The sequence below is a fragment of the Pseudorca crassidens genome, chromosome 14 (assembly GCF_039906515.1).
Source record: "Pseudorca crassidens isolate mPseCra1 chromosome 14, mPseCra1.hap1, whole genome shotgun sequence".
NCBI lineage: Eukaryota > Metazoa > Chordata > Mammalia > Artiodactyla > Delphinidae > Pseudorca > Pseudorca crassidens.
The window spans coordinates 28693827-28713678 of record NC_090309.1 but is presented as its reverse complement, the minus strand read 5'-3'; the positions used below and the strand labels follow the sequence as shown (position 1 = coordinate 28713678).

Here is a 19852-nt window from a genome sequence, read left to right as displayed (position 1 = left end):
CTTTAATTTTTGACATTTTGATTACAGCGTGTCTTGGTGTGTTCCTCTTTGGGTTATCCTGTATGGGATTTTCTGCACTTCTTGGACTTGGATGACTATTTCCTTTCCCAGGTTAGGGCGGTTTTCAGCTATTATCTCTTCAAATATTTTCCTGAGCTCTTTCTTTCAAATATTTTCCCGGGCTCTTTCTCTTTTCTTCTGGGACCCCTGTAATGCAAATATTAGTGCTCTTGATGTTGTCTCAGAGATCTTTTAAACTGTCCTCATTTCTTTTTTTTTTTTTTATCTTTTTTCTGTTCAGTGGCAGTGATTTCCACTACTCTGTCTTCCAGCTCACTGATCCATTCTTCTGAATCCTTTAGTCTACTTTGATTCCTTCCACTGTATTTTTCATTTCAGTTATTGTATTCTTCATGTCTGGTTGTTCTTTATATTTTCTAACTCTTTTCTTAAAACTTATAACTTCTCGTTCTGTGCATCCATTCTCCTCCTGAGTTCTTTGATCATCTGTATGCTCATTACTCTGAACTATTTCTTGGGTAGATTGCCTGTTTCCACTTCACTTAGTTCTTCTTCTGGGATTTTATCTTGTTCCTTCATCTGAAACATATTCCTCTGCCATCTCATTTTGTCAATAAGTTGCTATTTGTATTTTTATGTATGCAGTAGGTAAGTTACATCTCTCAACCTTGGAGGAGTGACCCTCTGTAGGAGGCATCCTGTGCACTCCAGCAATGCACTCCCCTCTTGTTACCCAAGCTGTGTACTCCAGGGGTTCACCCTAAGAGGGCTACTTGGGCCTTCTGTTGTGGTGGGCTAACTATGTGGGCAGTCTGGTAGGCCCCTAGTCTGGTTGGTTGCTAGGTCCTGCCTTGTGTGGATGCTGCTGGCTGCTGTTTAGCAGGGCCTGGTCACAATGTGGCTGGTTGCAGAATCCTAGGGGCCCCGGGGCTAATGCTGGCTCACTGGTGGATGGAGTCAGGGTCCTGAAGACCTTAGGGTTGTTGCCTACCCACTGGTAGTTGAAACCAGATCCTGGGGTTAGTGCTGGTCTACTGGCAGGCAGAGCTGGCTCCTGGAGTCCAGCTGCAGGGCCCTGGGATCCCAGAGCTCATTTCAGGTTGTTGTGGGGGTGGTGTTGGTTCCTGACACAGTTGGGTACAGGGTCTGGAGTGTCCTGAAGGTTTCTTTGGCCTGCTAGTGGGCCAGTCCAGGGCCCAGCTGGTCCCAGGGTAGGCTCTGGCCTGCACTGCAGAATCATAGTTTTCTTGCTTTTGGTGCCTGTATCCTGGTGAATGAGACTGGTCTAGAGGCTTGGCCTGGCTTCCTGGTGGGAGAGTCCTGTGCCTTTCTACTGGTGGGTGGTGCTGGGTTTTGGCCCTCTGGTGGGCTGGGCCATGTCTAGGGGCGAGTCCAAAGGCAGCTGTGAGCTTTTTAGTCTTTAGGCAGCCTGTCTGCTAATGGGTGGAGCTGTGTCCTGACCCAGTTAGTTCCTTGGCCTGAGGCGTCCCAGCACTGTTGCCTGCAGGCTGTTGGGTGGGGCCAGGTTTTGGAACTAATGAGCCAATATGTCATCCACCAACAACAGTGTTCCCCAATATGTCTGCCACCAGTGTCTATGTCCCCAGGGTGAGCCTCAGCCACCCTCCCCCAACCCCTGACGCTCCAAGAGACTCTCCAAGACCAGCAGGTAGGTCTGGCCCAGGCTCCTATCAAATTACTTCTTTGGCCCTATGTCCCAGGGTATATGAGATTTCATGTGCACCCTTTAAGAGCGATATCTCTATTTACCCCAGTCCTGTGGGACTCCTGCAATTAAGCCTTCTGGCCTTCAAAGCCAAATGCTCTGTGGGCTCATCTCAACAGTGCCAGACCCCCAGCCTGGGAGAACCTCTGTAATATATTTACTCTCCAGTTTTCAGGTTACCTACATAGGGGTTATGGGATTTGATTATATCGTGAGTCTGTCCCTACTACCAGTTTTGTTGTGGTTCCTTCTTTATGTCTTTTGGTGTAGGAGATCTTTTCTGGTGGGTTCCAGTTTTTTGTGTGTGTATGTTTTTTTTTTAATGGTTGTTCTGCAGATAGTTGTGATTTTGGTGTGCTTGTGAGAAGAGGTGAGCTCAAGGTCTTTTTACTCTGCCATCTTGCCCACTTTCCTCTATACCACATTTTCTTTTTGTTTGTTTTGTTTTAATTTTTATTGGAGTATAGTTGCTTTACAGTGTTGTGTTAGTTTCTACTGTACAGCAAAGTGAATCAGCTATACATATACATATATCCCCTCTTTTATGTATTTCCATCCCATTTAGGTCACCACAGAGCATTGAGTAGAATTCCCTGTGCTATATACAGTAGGTTCTCATTAGTTATCTATTTTATACATAGTATCAATAGTGTATATATGTCAGTCCCAATCTCCCAATTCCTCCCACCCCCCATACCACATTTTCTTTATCTGTTCATCCATCAGTGGACACTTAGGTTGTTTCCATGTCTTGTCTATTTTAAATAGTGCTGCAGTGAACACACATATACGAATATCTTTCCAAGACCAAGCTTTCAATTGTTTTGTGTATAGACCCAGAAGCAGAATTGCTGGATCATATGGTAGTTCCATTTTTAACTCTTTGGGTAACCTCCATACTGATTTCCATAGCAGCAACACCAATTACATTCTCACTAACAGTGCACAGAAAAAGGAACCTTTAGCTCCATATCCTCACTAATGCTTGTTATTTCTTGTCTTTTTGATGATAGCCATTCTGACAGGTGTGACATGATATCTTATTGTGGTTTTGGTTTGCATTTCTCTGATGATTATTGATGCTGAGTATCTTTTCCTGTATTTGTTAGCCATTCGTATGTCTTCTTTACAAAAATGTCTATTAAGATCCTGTGCCCATTTTTTAATTGGGTTGTTTGTTTGTTTTATTTGAGTTGAAGTCTTTGTGTATTTTGGATGTTAACCCCTTGTCAGATATATCATTTGCAAATATCTTCTTCCATTCAGTAGTCTGATGGCTTCTTTTGCTGTGCAGAAGCCTTTCAGTTGGATGTACTCCTACTATTTACTTTTGCTTTTGTTGTCTTTGCTTTTGGTGTCAAATTCAAAAAATTATTGCTAACACCACTGTCAAAGCTCTTAACTGCCTATGTTTTCTTCTAGGAATTTTATGGTTTCAGATCTTACATTTAAATCTTCAATCCATTTAGAATTGATATTTGTGTATGGTGTAAGATAATGGTTCAGTTTCATTCTTTTGCATGTGGCTATCCAGTTTTTCCAGTACCATTTATTGAAGAGACTATCCTTTCCCCATTGTATATTCTTGGCTCCTTTGTCATAAGGTAATTGGCCTTATATGTGAGAGTTTATTTCTGGTCTCTCTATTCTGTTCCATTGATCTACATGTCTGTTTTTATGCCAGTACTATACCATTTTGATTACTGTAGCTTTGTAACATAGTTTGAAATCAGGGAGTGTGATGCCTACAGTTTTCTTCTACTTTTTTAAGATTGCTTTGGCTATTTGGAGTCTTTTGTGGTTACATACAAATTTTAGGATTGTTCTATTTTTGTGGAAAATGCCATTGGAATTTTGATAGGGATTGCGTTAAATCTGTAGATTGTTTTGAGTAGTGTGGACATTTTAACAATATTAATTCTTCAAATCTGTGAGCACAGAATATTTTCCCATTTTTCCATGTCTTTTTCAGCTTTTTTCATCAATGTTTTCAGTATACAGGTCTTTTACCTCCTTGGTTAAACTTATTCCTAGGTATTTTATTCTTTTGATGCAATTATGAATAGGATTGTTTTAATTTCTTTTTCTGGTAGTTTATTATTAATATATAGAAATGCAACAGATTTTTGTCTGTTAAATAATTTTGTATACTGCAACTTTACTGAATGTGTTAGTTATAACAGTTTTTTTTTGGTGGAGTCTTTAGGGTTTTCTATATATAAAATCATGCCATTTTCACATAGTGACAATTTTGCTTCTCTTCTGATTTGGTGCCTTTTGTTTCTTTTTCTTGCCTAATTGCTCTGGCTAGGACTTCCAATACTGTGTTCAATAAACGTGATGCCAGTGGATATCCTTGTCTTGTACCTGATCTTAGAGGAAATGCTTTCCATTTTTCACCATTGAGTATGTTAGCTATGGTCTTGTCAGAAATGGTCGTTGAGCTATGTTTCCTCTAGACCTACTTTGTTGAGAGTTTTTATCATGAATAGATTTTGAGTTCTCTCAAATGCTTTTTCTACATCTATTGATTATATGATTTTTATCCTTTATTTGGTTAGTGTTATGTACCGCATTGATTGATTTGTAGATGTTGAACCGTCCTTGCATCCCTGGAATAAATCCCACTTGATCATAGTGTATAATCCTTTTAATATATTATTGAATTTGGTGTGCTAATGTTTTGTTTGGGTTTTTTTTGCATGTGTGTTCATCAGGGATATTGGCTTGTAATTTTCTTGTAGTGTATCTACACTGGGTATCTAGGTAACATCTGGGTAACAGGGTAATGTGGGCCTTATAAAATAAGTTTGGAAGTGTTCTGTTCTGTTTATTGGAAGAGTTTGAGAATCTTTCATATTAATTCTTCCTTAAATGTTTGGTAGAATTCAACAGTGAAGCCACCTGGTCCTGGACTTTTGTTCATTGGGAGGTTTGAGAGTCTTTTTATACTTTAGATATAAAAGCAGATTCCATGTATCCCACTATATATTGGGGAAATTGTCTTAGGGATTCCCAGAGTATTTAGTGAAAATTCTGATTACCAATAATCTATAGAGAAGGAAGAATGGATCCCATAGTTACAAGTGATACTTTGTTTCATGTGTATGTCTGTTTCTTTAGACTTAGAACTCTAAAAATGTGTATGGAAACTGAATTAATGTTTACAATTACGGTTTATAGTTGTTAAGATGTTCTACATCTTAAAATGCCTGTTTTGATATAGAATGACTGTCAAAATGTGAAGATGGAAGATGGTAATTTATATTAGGTGTATTTTACCACAATAAAAAAAATTGAGGGGGTGTGAAGATGGTTCACAAAAAAGAGTTTTTCAAGGCTCTAAAACATGTAAAGGGTTGGAGTTTTTAAAATCCCATCCATTTAATTACTGATGATAAAAATAAAGTCTCAGGTTTCTTAGCTGAAAATGAAATTAATAATACCTCTCTCTCAGTTTTATAAGAGGGGAAAAAAACAGATATAGAGCATATTCATAATACCCCACACATAGCAAGCAGTAATACATAGCAGCTGCTGTTACATCCCAGGGACCAAAATGCCCTCCTCAAGGTCATACAGCCAGTCTGTGGCAGAATCCAGCCCAGAATCTGGGTCTTTTGATCCTGAGTCTCTTAAACTATTACCATGCCAATCTGGCCACTAGGCACAAGGCATGAATCCTTTGTCCAGGCAGTGAATTTTCTTAATCTTTATATAGACCATTCTTTCCTTCAGTCTTTGTTTTGTATCTAAAGAATTAAATGTGAATACTATTTTTAAATGGAATGCAAATATTTTGAAAGTCCTTCAAAATCTTTTTTTTTTTTTTTTTTTGCCTTTTCAGAGTCCAGATGTCATTCAGAATTTGAAAATACCACCCATTCTGTCTTCAGGTCAGCTAAGTTTTACTTTCATCATCCAGTGCACCTACCAAGTGATCAAGATTTTTGCCATGAATCCTTAGGAAGAAGAGTTTTCATGAGTCATTCTTGGAAAGATTCCTTTCAGCATCATCCAGACAAACAAAGAGAACACACTTGTCTTCCTTCCTCTTATCAAAATGTGGCAAAGACAAAGTCAGATTATACCACAATAGAGAGCCTCAGTATCAATGTAAACTTGGAAAACAAAGAAGTAAAGCATACTACTAAAAGTCAGGCTAGAGATTTTCTAAAATATGACAAACAAGTTAATGACCTAAAAAGGGATCATAAGGCCACCCCAGAGTTAACAGCTCAGCACACTGTGAGTTTAAATGAACTCTGGAACAGGTATCAGGAGCGACAGAGGCAACAGAAACCTCCTGAGTTCAGTGCCAAGAAGGAACTTTCCTTGGTGGAGCGACTTGATCATTTGGCTAAACTTCTTCAGCATCCCATCACACATTTTCTCCAGCCCTCAGAAAGTACACAGGATGATAGCAAAGGGAAACAAGATGTTAAGGAATGGAGTGGTAGACAGCAACAGCAGAAAAACAAGCTTCAGAAAAAGAAACAGTATAAAAGCCTGGAGAAATGCCATAGAAACACAGGAGATCTTAAAAAAAACAAGATTCTTTCTACTCATCAAGCTGGGAGGTCCAATCAGATTAAAATTGAACAGATTAAATTTGATAAATATATTTTGAGAAAACTGCCAGGTTTTCATTATATAAATAACACTTCTTCAGATTCTAGACACTCAGAGGAGAGTGAGCTGCTCACAGATACTGCCACCAACATCCTTTCCACCACCACTTCTGTGGAATCAGATATATTGACCCAAACAGATAAGGAAGTGACTCTGCATGAGAGGAGCAGCTCTATTTCCACCATTGATACTGCCCGACTGATCCATGCTTTTGGTCATGAAAGAGTTTGTTTGTCACCCAGGCGAATTAAATTATACAGCAGCATCACCGACCATCAGAGGAGATACCTTGAGAAGCGGAGCAAGAAAAACAAGAAACCATTGAATACAGGTTATCCCCAAATTACTTCAGAACACACCAGAAGGAAACACGTCCAGGTACATGGCTGCAAATTCCATCTGGCAATATGACTGCATTTTTCATGGACTTTTTAGTTAAGCTTTGCACACAGGTGAAAAAAAGCCAATTGCCCTTTCCTCACTGTAACATTTCTTACCAGCTGGAAAAGAGTGAGAAAGTGTAGTACAGTGCTGTTTGAGTTGTCATTCTTTTCATCAACACTCATTTACGAATTACCCTTTGGATGAAAGGTTTTGCTGCTAAATGCTGCAAAATCTGCAAAGTCTATACCTTTGGTACAGGGGATCTTCAAGTTTAGAATGACCTCCATTCTGAACAATATTGCCTCTTGGTTTTTGTTTATTCATTCCTCCCTGTCTTTTAAGAAATTTTGAGGTGCTTTTAAGCATACACACACACACACATATATAAGTAATATGATATGATTGTTTTTTAAGTAAATGAAGAATTGGAATGGTGGAAAATTAGACTGAAGCCAGGGAGGGGTGAGGTACAACATGATTTAAAAAATAAATACATGAAGAATTAAGAGTGATGGGAAGGCAAGTTGATACCTTGTGGATATGGTTGCTAAAGATGAGCCACAAATTTTGCTTTATGTTTTCTAGAAATTAGTGTTGCTAGAATTTTGTGATCAATTACATAACTCTAATATAAAAGCAAACTAAATTTTCAAAAGCATTACAGATATTTCTGATACTAAGGCTTCTTAAATTTCTCTCATCTGTCCTCATAAAGAAGGCATTGTGGTGTAACAAAATCCTCATCGGCATCCTTACAGTACATTCTCAGTAACAACAATCATATAAGGCTAATATGGCCTTTGTTTAGGGAATTCCATAAAGGCAGATTTCAAGGGGTCAGTAAATTGCAGACCATTACTTTAACCCAAGATAAAATTGATTTGGACAGGTGCTCTCCAAATAGGGATACTTGCAAAATGGTTCATTGGAGTATGAACCTTTTAAAGTTTATATTTTTGTATATGTTTTACAGTGTATGAGTACAGCAATAATATATAATTTATAAATAAATATCTAGTAATTTGTACTTAAAAATGTTTTATCAGTGGGACCCCATGATCAAAACAATTTGGAGACCACTGGTTTAGCCGAAAGAAGGCACAAAACATTCAGACATTTAACCATAAATATTATTTCTTAATTGAGTTTTTGGTAGGTATTAAATGATAGTAATTACACATATAAATAGTACAATAAGACTCTTTTTTAAAGTAAGCCAAAAATTGGGAAAGACACAGATTGAGGCCTTTTGTTCCATAGAGGAGGTAGGGGGAAAGGATGCAGATAGAGGGTTTTTTGGTGTGTGTACTAAAATACATATACATAACAAAGTTTACAGTTTTATCATTTTAAAGTGTGCAGTTCAGTGGCACTGAGTATATTCACAGTGTTTTACAACTATCACCACTATCTAGTTTCAGAGCTTTTTCATCACCCTAGTGGAAACCTCATACCCACTAAGCAGTTACTCTCTATTCCCCCTTCCTACCAGCCCCTATCAATCACTAATCTACTTTTTGTCTCTGTGAACTTGCCTATTCTGGTTATTTCATTTAATTAGAATCATATCATATGTGGCCTTTGTGTCAAGCTTCTTTGACTCTAGAATAATCTTTCTGAGATTTATCCATGTCCTAGCACCTGTCAATACTTCATTGCTTTTTATGGCTGAATAATATTTCATTATATGTTTAGACACATTTTATTTATCTGTTCATCCATTCGTGGACATTTAGGTTTTTCTACCTTTTGGCTATTGTGAATAGAACTGATATGAACATTTGTGTACAAGTTTTTATTTGAACACCTACATACAGTTCTTTTGGGTATACACATAAGAGTTGAAAATGCTGGATCATTTGGTAATTTTATTTTAAGCTTATTTAGGAACCGTCAAACTGTTTTTCACAGTGGCCACACCATTTTACATTCCCAGCAGCAATTTCTAAGGGTTCCAATTTCTCCATATTCACCAACACTCTTTATTTACTTTTTTTTTTTTGCCATCCCAGTAGGTACAAAGTGGTATCTCATACTCATTGTCATTTTGATTGTGGTTTGTTTTGCCTTTCCCTTTGCATAATGACTAATGATGTTAAGTATCTTTTTATGTGCTTGTTGGCCATTTTTTAAAATTAATTTTTGGCTGCCTTTGGTCTTTGTTGCTGTGCATAGGCTTTCTTGAGTTGCGGCAAGCGGGGGCTACTCTTCGTTGTGGCGTGTGGGCTTCTCATTGTGGTGGCTTCTCTCGTTGCAGAGCACGGGCCCTAGGTGCACGGGCTTCAGTAGTTGTGGCTTGCTGGCTCAGTAGTTGTGGCTCGTGGGCTCTAGAGTGCAGGCTCAGTAGTGTGGGGCCCAGGCTTAGTTGCTCCTTGGCATGGGGGATCTTCCTGGACCAGGGCTTGAACCCTGCATTGTCAGGTGGATTCTTAACCAAAGTCATGAAGATTTGTCCATATATTTTCTTTCAAGAATTTTATACTTTTAGTTCTTTCATTTGCATCTTGGATGTATATTGAGTTAATTTATTTATATGGTATGAGGTAGGGGTCAAACATTCTTTCCACGTGGAATTGTCCCAAAATCAGCTGTTGAGACTGTTCTTTCTCCATTGAATGGTCTTGGCACCCTTGTCAAAAATCAGTTGACCATAGATGTGAGGGCTTATTTCTAGGCTTTCAGTTCTGTTCCATTGATCTATATGCCGATCTATATGCCATTACTGCACTGATTTAGTTACTGTAGCTTTGTAGTAAGTTTTAAAATTGAGAAGTATGAGTCTTCCAAGTTTGTTCTTTTTAAAGACTGTTTTGGCTAATCAGGGCCCTTGTGTCTCCATATGAATTTTAGGATCAGCTTTTTAAAATTTCTGCTGAAAAGGTTGTTGGGAATTTTATATTAATTGCATTTAATATTTAGCTTGCTTTGGGGTTTATTGCCATCTTAACAACATTGTCTTCCAGTTGATGAACACAGGATGTTTTTCAATTTATTTAGGTCTTTAATTTCTTCCAGTAAGGTCTTGTAGTTGCCAATGTACAAGTGTTATACCTTCTTGTCTAAATTTATTCCTAAGTATTTGATTCTCGTGTTTTCTTTCTTTTTCTTTATTATTTTTAATTGTGATAATATATGCATAACAAAATTTATCATCTTAACCATTTTTTCTTTGTAATTCTATTTTATTTTTCTTCCAGTTCTATTGATTTAATTGACATACAGCACTGTTTGTTTGAGTACAGCATAATGATTTTACTTACATACATCATGAAATGATTATCACAGTAAGTTTAGTGTATATGTATCATCTCATACAGATTCAAAATTTAAGAAATAGAAAAAAGTATTTTCCTTGTGATGAGAACTCTTAGGATTTACTCTCTTACTTACTTTCATATATAATATACAGCAGTGTTAGTTTTATTTATCATGTTGTACATTACATCCCTAACAGTTGTTTACCTTATAACTGGAAGTTTGACTGCCCTCAACCAATTCCCACTCCCTCCCCCCACCCATTGCCTCTGTTAACCACAAATCTGATCTTTTTATATGAGTTTTTTTTTCTGAAGTATATAATTAATCTACAACATTATGTTAGTTCCTGTGCACAAAATAGTGATTTGATATTTCTATACATTTCAAACACCATGGTAAGTCTAGTTACGATATGTCACTATGCAAAGATATTACATAGTTATTGACTGTATTCTCCACACTGTACACTTAATACCCGTGGCTCATTTACTTTACAACTGGAAGTTTGTACTTCTTAATCTCCCTCACCTATTTCTTTCCTCCCTTCACCACCTCCCCTCTGACAACCACCTGTTTGTTTTCTATCTGTAACTCTGTTTCTGTTTTGTTGTGCTTGTTTTGTTTTTTAGATTTCACTTAGCATAATAGCCTCTAGGTCCATCCATGTTGTTGCAGATGGCAAGATTTCATTCTTTTTATGGCTGAACAATATTCCGTTTCATAAATATATACACCACATTTTCTTTATCCATGGGCATTTAGGTTGCTTGCATATCTTGGCTATTGTAAATAATGCTGCAGTGAACATAGGGGTGTATATATCTTTTTGAATTAGTGTTTTTGTTTTCTTCAGAAAAATACCCATATGTTAATTGTTGGATCATGTGATGGTTCTGTTTTTAATTTTGTGAGGAGCCTCCAAACTGTTTTTCATAGTGGCTGCACCAATTTACGTTTCCACCAACAGTGCATGAGTGTTCCCTTTTCTCTTCATCCTTGCCAGTACTTGTTGTATTTTGCTAATAGCCATTCTGACAGGTGTGAGGTGATAGATATCTCATTGTGGTTTTGATTTTCATTTCCCTGATGATTCGTGATGTTGAGCATCTTTTCATGTGCCTCTTGGCCATCTGTATGTCTTCTTTGCAAAAGTGTCTATTCAGATCCTTTGCCCATTTTTTAAAATTAGGTTGTTTGGGTTTTTGATGTTGAGTTGTATGAGTTCTTTGTATATTCTGGGTATTAACCCCTTATTAGATAGATTGCTTGCAGATATCTTTTCCCATTCAGTAGATGATAGTTCCCTTCACTGTGGAAAAGCTCTTTAGTTTGATGTAGTTCCATTTGTTTATTTTTGGTTTTGTTTCCCTTGCCTGAGGAGACATATGCAAAAACAAATTACTAAGATCAGTGTCAAAGAGCTTACTGCCTATGTTTTCTTCAAGAAGTTTTGTCTTTTTTTTTGGTTGTGGTTTCAGTTCTTACATTTAAGTCTTTAATCCATTTTGAATTTGTTTTTGTGCATGGTGTAGTTTAATGGTATTAAATACATTCATATTGTTGTGCAGACATCACCGTCATCCATCTCTAGGACTCTTTTCATCTTGCAAAACTGAATTTCTACACTGACTCAAATGGCAACTCCCCATTCCACCTTATGCTCAAGCCCCTAGCAACCACCATTCTAAGAATTTGACTACTTTAGGTACCTCATGTAAGTGGAATACAGTGTTTGTCTTTAAGTAATACGTTTATTTCACTTAGCATAATGTCGTCCTCAAGTATCATCAGTGTTGTACCATCTGGCAGGATTGTCCTTTCTTTAAGACTGAATGATACTGCATTGTATATATATACCACATTTTGTTTGTTCATTCATTCATCCATCCATTAATAGATACTTGTGTTGCTTCCATCTTTAGACCATTGTGAATAATGATGCTAGAGTGTACAAATATCCATTCAAGATCCTGCTTTCAATTTTGGGGGGTACGTATCCAGAAGTGGTGTGGCTGGATTATATGGTAATTCTATTTTTAACTATTTGAGGAACCACCATACTGTTTTCAACAGCAGCTGCCCATTTTACAGTCCCACCAACAGCACACAATGGTTCCACTTTTTCCACATCTTTGTCAACACTTGTTATTTTCTGGGTTTTTTTATAGTGGCATCCTAATGCATATGAAGTGATAAGTTTTTGATTTGCATTTCTTTCATGATTATATTGAGCATCTTTTTATATACTTCTTGGCCATTTGTATATCATCTTTGGAGAAATGTCTATTCAAGTACTTTGCTCCTTCTTGAATCGTGTTATTTTTTGGTCATTGAGTTGTAGAAGTTCTTTACATATTCTGAGTATTAACCTCTTATCAAATATATGATTTATAATTTTTTCTCCCAATCAGTGGGTTGCCTTCTCACCTTTGTTGATTGTGTCCTTTGATGCCCAGAAATTTTTAATATTGATGTAGTCCCAGTTGTCGAGTTTTACTTTTGCTGCCTGTGCTTTTGGTTTCATATCTAAGGAGTCATTACCAAGTCCAATGCCATGAAGCTTTTCCCCTGTGTGTTCTTCCAAGAATGTTATGGTTTTAGGTCTTTAATCCATTTTGAGGTAATTTTTGTATATGATGTAAGATAAGGCTCCAACTTCATTCTTTTTCTTTTCCAGTTTCATTCTTTTTAAGAGCATGTGGATATCCAGTTTTCCCAGCACCATTTGTTAAGGGGACTGCTCTTTTCCTGTTGAATGGTCTTGGTCCCTTGTCAAGGGTCAGAGGTCATTTGACCATGTGGCACAAAGGTTTATTTCTGGGCTCTCTATTCTAGTCCATTGATCTATTTATCTTTATGCCAGTACCACACTGTTATTATATTACTGTTTTGAAATCAGGAAGTGTGAATCCTCCAACTTTGTTGTTCTTTTTCAAAATTGTTTTGGTTCTTCAGGGTTTCTTATCATTTTTAATGATTTACTGTTTTCAATTTTTTTTATTGCTATATGATCTCCTTCGAGTTGTTTTTTTGCTAACTTAGCAGCCATGTAATTAACCAATATGCTTAAGCCACTGTCTCAAAATATCACCCAGATATGAAATAGTATCTATTGACTCCATTATATGAAAAATCAAGAAACTGGTTGCACTTGCCCTACTTCTCCTCACTCCCCACCTACACACACTTCCCCCAACATAACAATATTTGTTATATTTTGTGAATGTTGTCTCAGTTCATTATGGTACTATTACTACTGTATTGATTAGCTTTATTTTTAAGAAGTATAACATTTTTCTTCCATGTTGTAAGCAAAATCACCATTTTATGTCTTTTTTTTTTGTTGGTTTTTTTTTTTTTTTTTTGCGGTACACAGGCCTCTCACTGTTGTGGCCTCTCCCGTTGCGGAGCACAGGCTCCAGACGCGCAGGCTCAGCGGCCATGGCTCACGGGCCCAGCCGTTTCGTGGCATGTGGGATCTTCCCGGACCAGGGCACGAACCCGTGTCCCCTGCATCGGCAGGCGGACTCTCAACCACTGCGCCACGAGGGAAGCCCTTTTATGTGTTTTTTAAAGAGGGTCAGTATCGTGAGTCTTTTCAGTGTAACTGTGAGTTTATTAATTTAAATAATCTAAATAAAAATAGATTTTTCAACAGTTGTTCAGGAGTGAGCATCTCTTCAGTTCTTATAAATTTGAGATTATCATTCTGTAACCTTTGTATAGGAATAACAACTTGTTTGGGTATAAAACTTTTGAATAATAACCTTTAATTCAAAACTCAGTCAGATTTGCTCCCCCTTTCTGGGCATGTACATTAATATTTCTGTGCCAGAGGCAACCCTAATATTTTTTCCCTATTGGATCCTGGATTGTTGTTGGGTTTTTAAAATCTAAGTTTTCTTACTTCCCCAGGGTATGTCTCCATGTTGGTCAATCTCTATTGATTTTTAAAAAATAAAATTTAATACCTTACAATTCATTCTTGTAAAGTATACAATTCAGTGGTTTTTAGTATATTCAGAGGAGGTTATACAGCCGTCACCACTAATTCCAGAACTTTTTGTCATACCAAAAAGAAACCCTGTGCCCCTTAACAGTCATTTCCTAGCCTTCAACCATTAATCTACTTTCTGTTTCTATGAATTTGCCTATTGGGGACATTTTTTATAAGCAAATCATGCAATATGTGGCCTTTTGTGTCTGGCTTCTTTTACTTAATATTTTCAAGGTTCATCCATTTTGTAGCAGGAATCAGTACTTGTTGTTTGTTATGAACAGTAACAAGCAGTATTTCAAATACATATACAACATGTTTATTCATGAGTTGTTGGACATGTGGATTGTGTCTGCTTTTTTGGCCATAATGAAAAATGCTGCTGTAAACATTAATGTACAGGTTTTTGTGTGCACAAATTTCTTCAATTTTCTTACATATATACCTAGGCGTAGAATTGCTGGATCATATGGTAACTCTGTTTAAGCTTCTGAGTAACTGCCAAAGTGCTTTCCAAAGTGGCTGCACCATTTTATATTCCCATCTGGATCATATTTCAGTTTGTCTACATCCTCATCAACACTTGTTGTCTGTCTTTTGATAATAGCTGTCTTAATGGGTGTGAAGAGGTATCTCACTTTTTAATGATTTTAATTTGCATTTCACTAATGACTAAGATGTTGAGCATCTTTTCATATGCTTATTGGCCATTTGTTTACCTTTAGAGAAATGTCTATTCCGATCCTTTGCCCATTTTAAAATTGGCTTATTTGTCATTTTATTACTGAATTATGTTTCTTTGTCTATTCTGAATACAAGTCCCTTATTAGGATATGTTTTGCAAACATGTTCTTACATTCTGTGCCGTCCTTTTCACTTTCTTGATGATTTTATTTGTGGTACAAAAGTTTTAATTTTGACAAAGTACAATTTGTCTGTTTCTTCTTTTGTCACTTGTGCTTTTCATGTCATATCTAAAACTATTGTCTAACCCAAGGTTACAAAATATTTACTCTTTTTTCTTCTAAAAGTTTTATAATTTTAGTTCTTACTTTTAGTTCTATGATCATTTTTTAGTTAACTTTTGTGTGTGGCGTTGAGGTAGTACAGTTTTATTCTTTTGCCTGTGGATATCCAGTGTCTTAGTACCATTTGTTGCAAAGACTGTTCTTTCTTCCATTGAATTGTTTGGGCACCCTTGGCAAAAATCAATTGATCAGAAGAAAAAAAAAATCAGAAAAATAAAAATAAAAGAATGGAAAAAAAAGTGATTGATTATAAATGTAAGGGTTTATTCTAGACTATAAACCCTATTTTATTGATCTATATGTCACTCTTTATGCCACTACCACACTGTCTAATTAGTGTGAGTCCTCTAACTTTGTTTTTTCTTTTTCAAGATTGTTTTATCTATTCTTAGGTCATAGGAATATTCAGATCAGCTTGTCAGTTTATACCAAAAAGAAAAAAAAAAGACAACTTGAATCGTGGGTAGGGATTGCATTGAAACTGTAGACAAATTTAGGGAGTACTGCTGTCATAACGATATTAAATCTTCTAATCCATGAACTAGGGTGTTTTCCATTTATTTAGGTCATCTTTAGTTTCTTCAGTGATGTTTGTGGGTTCCACTTCTTTGTAGTTTGGCACTTCTGTTGTTAAAAGTATCCCTGAGTATTTTATTCTTTTTGATACCAATGTAACTAGTATTGTTTTCTTAAGTTCATTTTGGGAATTTTCCTTGTTGTACAGGAATATTACTGATTTTTGTATTTATTTTGGTTCCTGCAACTTTGCTGAACTTGCTTATAAGTTTGAGTAATATGTGTTTGTGTGTTCATGTGTTCCTTAGTGTTTTCTGTATAAAATATTGTGTCATTTGCAAATAGAGATCGTTTTCCTTCTTCTTTCTGATATCATGTCATTTATCTCTTTTTCTTGCCTAGTTGCCCTTGCTAGAACCTCCAGTACTGTGTTGAATAGAAGTGTTAAGAATGAGTATCCTTGTCTTGTTCCTGATTTTAAGGAGAAATCTTTCTCGTCATTAAGCATGATGTTAGCTGAGTTTTTTTTATAAATGCCCTTTATCAGGTTGAGGAAGTTCTCTTCTATTCCTGTTTTGTTGAGTTTTTTTATTTTGGAAGGGTTTGGGTTTTGCCATATGCTTTTTCTATGTATAATGAAATGATCCTATGTTTTCTTTATGAATATGGTGTGTTACGTTGATTGATAATCATATATTGAACCAACTTTGCCTTCCTGGGATAAATTCCTCTTGGTTTTGATGTATAATCCCTCTTCTGTGTTGCTGGATTCAGTTTGCTAGTATTTTGTTGTGGATTTTCCTTCTATATTCATAAGGAGTATTGGTCTGTAGTTTTACTGTATCTTTGCCTTTTTTATCAGGGTAATATTCTCCTTATAGAATGAACTGGGAAGTGATCCTTCTTCTCATTCTGTTTTGATGATGTTGTTTTTTGAGTTTATGAATGGTTGTTGTTAATTCTACTTTAAATGTTTTTTAGAATTCACCAGTTTGGGCCTGGGCTTTTCTTTGGGGGGTGTTTTCTGATTACTGACTCAGCCTCTGTCCTTATTATAGGTCTGTTCAGATTTTCTGTTTTTGCTTGAGTCAGTTTGGGTAGGTCGTTTTTCTAGGAATTTGTCTATTTCATCTAGGTGACCTAATTTGTTGACATGTAATTGTTCATAATATTCCCTTATGATCCTTTTTAATTTCTGTGTGATTGGTAGTAACATCCCCTGGTTCATTCTTAATTTAAATGATTTGAGTTTTCCCCTTTTTCCCTTTGGTAAGTTCTAGCTAAAAATTTGTCCATTTTTGTTGACCTTTTCAAAGAACCAACTTTTGATTTCTTTGATTTTTCTCTTTTTTTGATTCTCTGATTCATTTATTTTCATTCTAATCTATATAATTTTCTTCATTTTGCCTGCTTTAGGTTTTATTTGGTCTTCTTTTTCTGGTTTCTTAAGGTTGAAGGTGAGGTTATAGTTTCAAAATCTTTCTTCTTTTAATATGGACATTTACAGATACAAATTTCTGTAAGCTCTGCCTTCACTGCATCCCATAAGTTTGGGTATGCTTTGCTTTCATTTTCATTCATCTCAGAGTATTTTCTAATTGCCCTTGTGATTTCTTCTTTGAACATTGGTAGTTAAGAGTGTGTCATTTATTTCTCTATATTTTTGAATTTCCCAAATTTCCTTATTGATTTCTAGTTTCATTCCATTGTGGTCAGAAAACATACTTTGTATAATTTGTAAATGTATTGTGACTTGTTTTATGGCCTAGCATATGGTCTCTCCTGGAGAACATTATATGTGCCCTCAGAAGAATGTGTATTCTGCTTCTGTTGGTTGGAGTATTATGTATATGTCTTTAGGTCTAGTTGGATTATAGTGTTGTTCAAGCCTTCTATTTCCTTATTGGTCTGTCGAGTTTTTCTGTCCATTTTGAAAGTGTAATATTGCAGTCTCCAGCTATTACTATTGAATTGTCTATGTCTCCGTTCATTTCTGTCAGTTTTTTTCCTTTGGTACCTGTCCTTGGTTTCCCAACACATGGCAGACATTCGTTAATTTTTTGATGAAGTATGTTAATTTGTCAACTACCTTTTAGTCTCCTTCTATTGTCTGAGCTTATCTTGGATCCATTTTATTAAGTCCATGTTCTTTTTAAATTTTCTCTAGAGTGAGAGTACAAATTCTTTATTGACTAAAATGGGTAAACCTTCTGGCAAAATAAATTCTTTCTCTTTCCCTTCTTTTTTTCCTTCCTTTCTTCCACTTTTTTGTTAATAAATTTATTTATTTTATTTATTTATCTTTTGCTGCATTGGGTCTTCATTGCTGCGCCCAGACTTTCTCTAGTTGTGGTGAGCGGGGGCTACTCTTCATTGTGGTGCACGAGCTTCTCATTGCCGTGGCTCCTCTTTTTTCTTTTTTTTTTTTTTCTCCGGTACGCGGGCCTCTCACTGTTGTGGCCTCTCCCGTTGCGGAGCAACAGGCTCTGGATGCGCAGGCTCCGCGGCCATGGCTCACAGGCCCAGACACTCCGCGGCATGTGGGATCTTCCCGGACCGGGGCACGAACCCATGTCCCCTGCATCGGCAGGTGGACTCTCAACCACTGCGCCACCAGGGAAGCCCTCGCCGTGGCTCCTCTTGTTGTGGAGCACAGGCTCTAGGCACGCAGGCTTCAGTAGTTGTGGAGTGTGAGCTCAGTAGTTGTGGCTCGCAGGCTCTAGAGCACAGGCTCAGTAATTGTGGCACCCTGGCTTTGTTGCTCCGTGGCATATGGGATCTTCCTGGACCAGGGCTTGAACCCATGTCCCCTGCATTGGCAGGCAGATTCTTAACCACTGCGCCACCAGGGAAGCCCCCTTTCTTCCACTTTAATGCTATAGAATATTTTCATAAATCCTTTTCTTTTGTTTTCAGATTACCTTTGTCTCAAAACGGTTCTGTGGAAACCATTTATTTGATCACAACCATTTATTTGATCACATTTGATGACCTTATTACCTATTTACAAGATACTGCTTGAGTCCCCTTCCTAGGACATGAACTTGAAGGCTGATTGTGTATGGCTTGTATTTCTTTTGCCCCTCAGAGTTTGGGAAAGGCATAAAGATAGTAATTGATTCTAGAACTCTGGACAGCTACAGTAGGTGACATTTTTCTCTGCCATTGTTTTCAAACTCATAAATTGATGGCCACCTTATCAAGTGTGGAGGTGAGGAAAGTATCTTGTTCTATAGGACATGCTCTTGGGGTTTTGCTATTACACTACTGTAAAGTCACCTGGTAGCTGCTTTCATAGCATTGTTTTGTAGGCAGTGATATGACTGAGGCCTTATTTTTTTCTAGCAAATCTTAGTAATAAAACTAAGATATTTAGACTTAAAAAGTTATTTCCCATCCCTTTTTCTGACTTCTTCCTGGCCAAAGCTGGCATACAGTAAACCATTCTGGCAAGGGCATAAGGAGCTATTTTGACAGGGAACATGTCTCCAATTGGGACATTTACCTTTCTCCTGGGCCACTTATTACCTCAGTCCCTTTTCTGAGATACCAGTGGGGTAGTTTGAATTGTTGACTCACCTTTTACCCTTCTGTATGGTCCTTTGTGTAGGAAGAGCTTTGTGGTGGCTCCTTATATTTATTCCCAGTTGTTTCTTCAGATATTATTTCTGGAATTTTGTGGCGTTAGTTGAGTCTGTTCCCTAGACTCTGAATTTTTTTTTTATTTTTTTAATAAATTTGTTGATTTATTTAGTTAGTTATTTTGGCTGCGTTGGGTCTTTGTGTACGGGCTTTCTCTGGTTGTGGCGAGTGGGGGCTACTCTTGTGGTACACAGGCTTCTCATTGCGGTGCCTTCTCTTGTTGTGGAACACGGGCTCTAGGCATGTGGGCTTCAGTAGTTATGGCTCGTGGGCTCTAGAGCGCAGGCTCAGTAGCTGTGGCACACAGTCTTAGTTGCTCCACGGCATGTGGGATCTTCCCTGACCAGGGCTCGAACCCATGTCCCCTGCATTGGCAGGCAGATTCTTAACCACTGTGCCACCAGGGATGCCCTATTTTTTAAAACTTTTTGATACTTTTTGTTTGTGTCTTTCAGTTATGAAAGAAAAGGTTCATTAAGGTCTCTGTGCTGTCATGTTTTCTAAAATCCATTATCTGTTTTCTCAGTTTTGTTTCCTCTCTCTCTTTTATATTCGATTTCTTCCTTTTCTGTAGGCTCATTCCTCTCAGCTAGAACGATGCTTATGTCTTTCCTTATCATAGCCTGTGGAGTGAGGGACTTGGCCTGC

At 37.1% G+C, this 19852-nt stretch overlaps 1 protein-coding gene across 9 annotated transcripts in view; it reads left to right on the top strand.

Moving 5' to 3' along the window:
* Window positions 1-19852, top strand: part of ALMS1 (ALMS1 centrosome and basal body associated protein) — a 230113-nt gene that overhangs the window by 178002 nt on the left and 32259 nt on the right. For 7 of the 9 annotated variants that reach the window (XM_067704699.1, XM_067704703.1, XM_067704700.1 and 4 more), the window contains one exon: window positions 5595-6757. The exons of the other annotated variants lie outside the window; for them this stretch is intronic. In XM_067704699.1, the coding sequence (XP_067560800.1) occupies window positions 5595-6757 (1163 nt within the window). The remainder of the gene's footprint in view (window positions 1-5594; window positions 6758-19852) is intronic. 9 annotated transcript variants of the gene reach the window in all.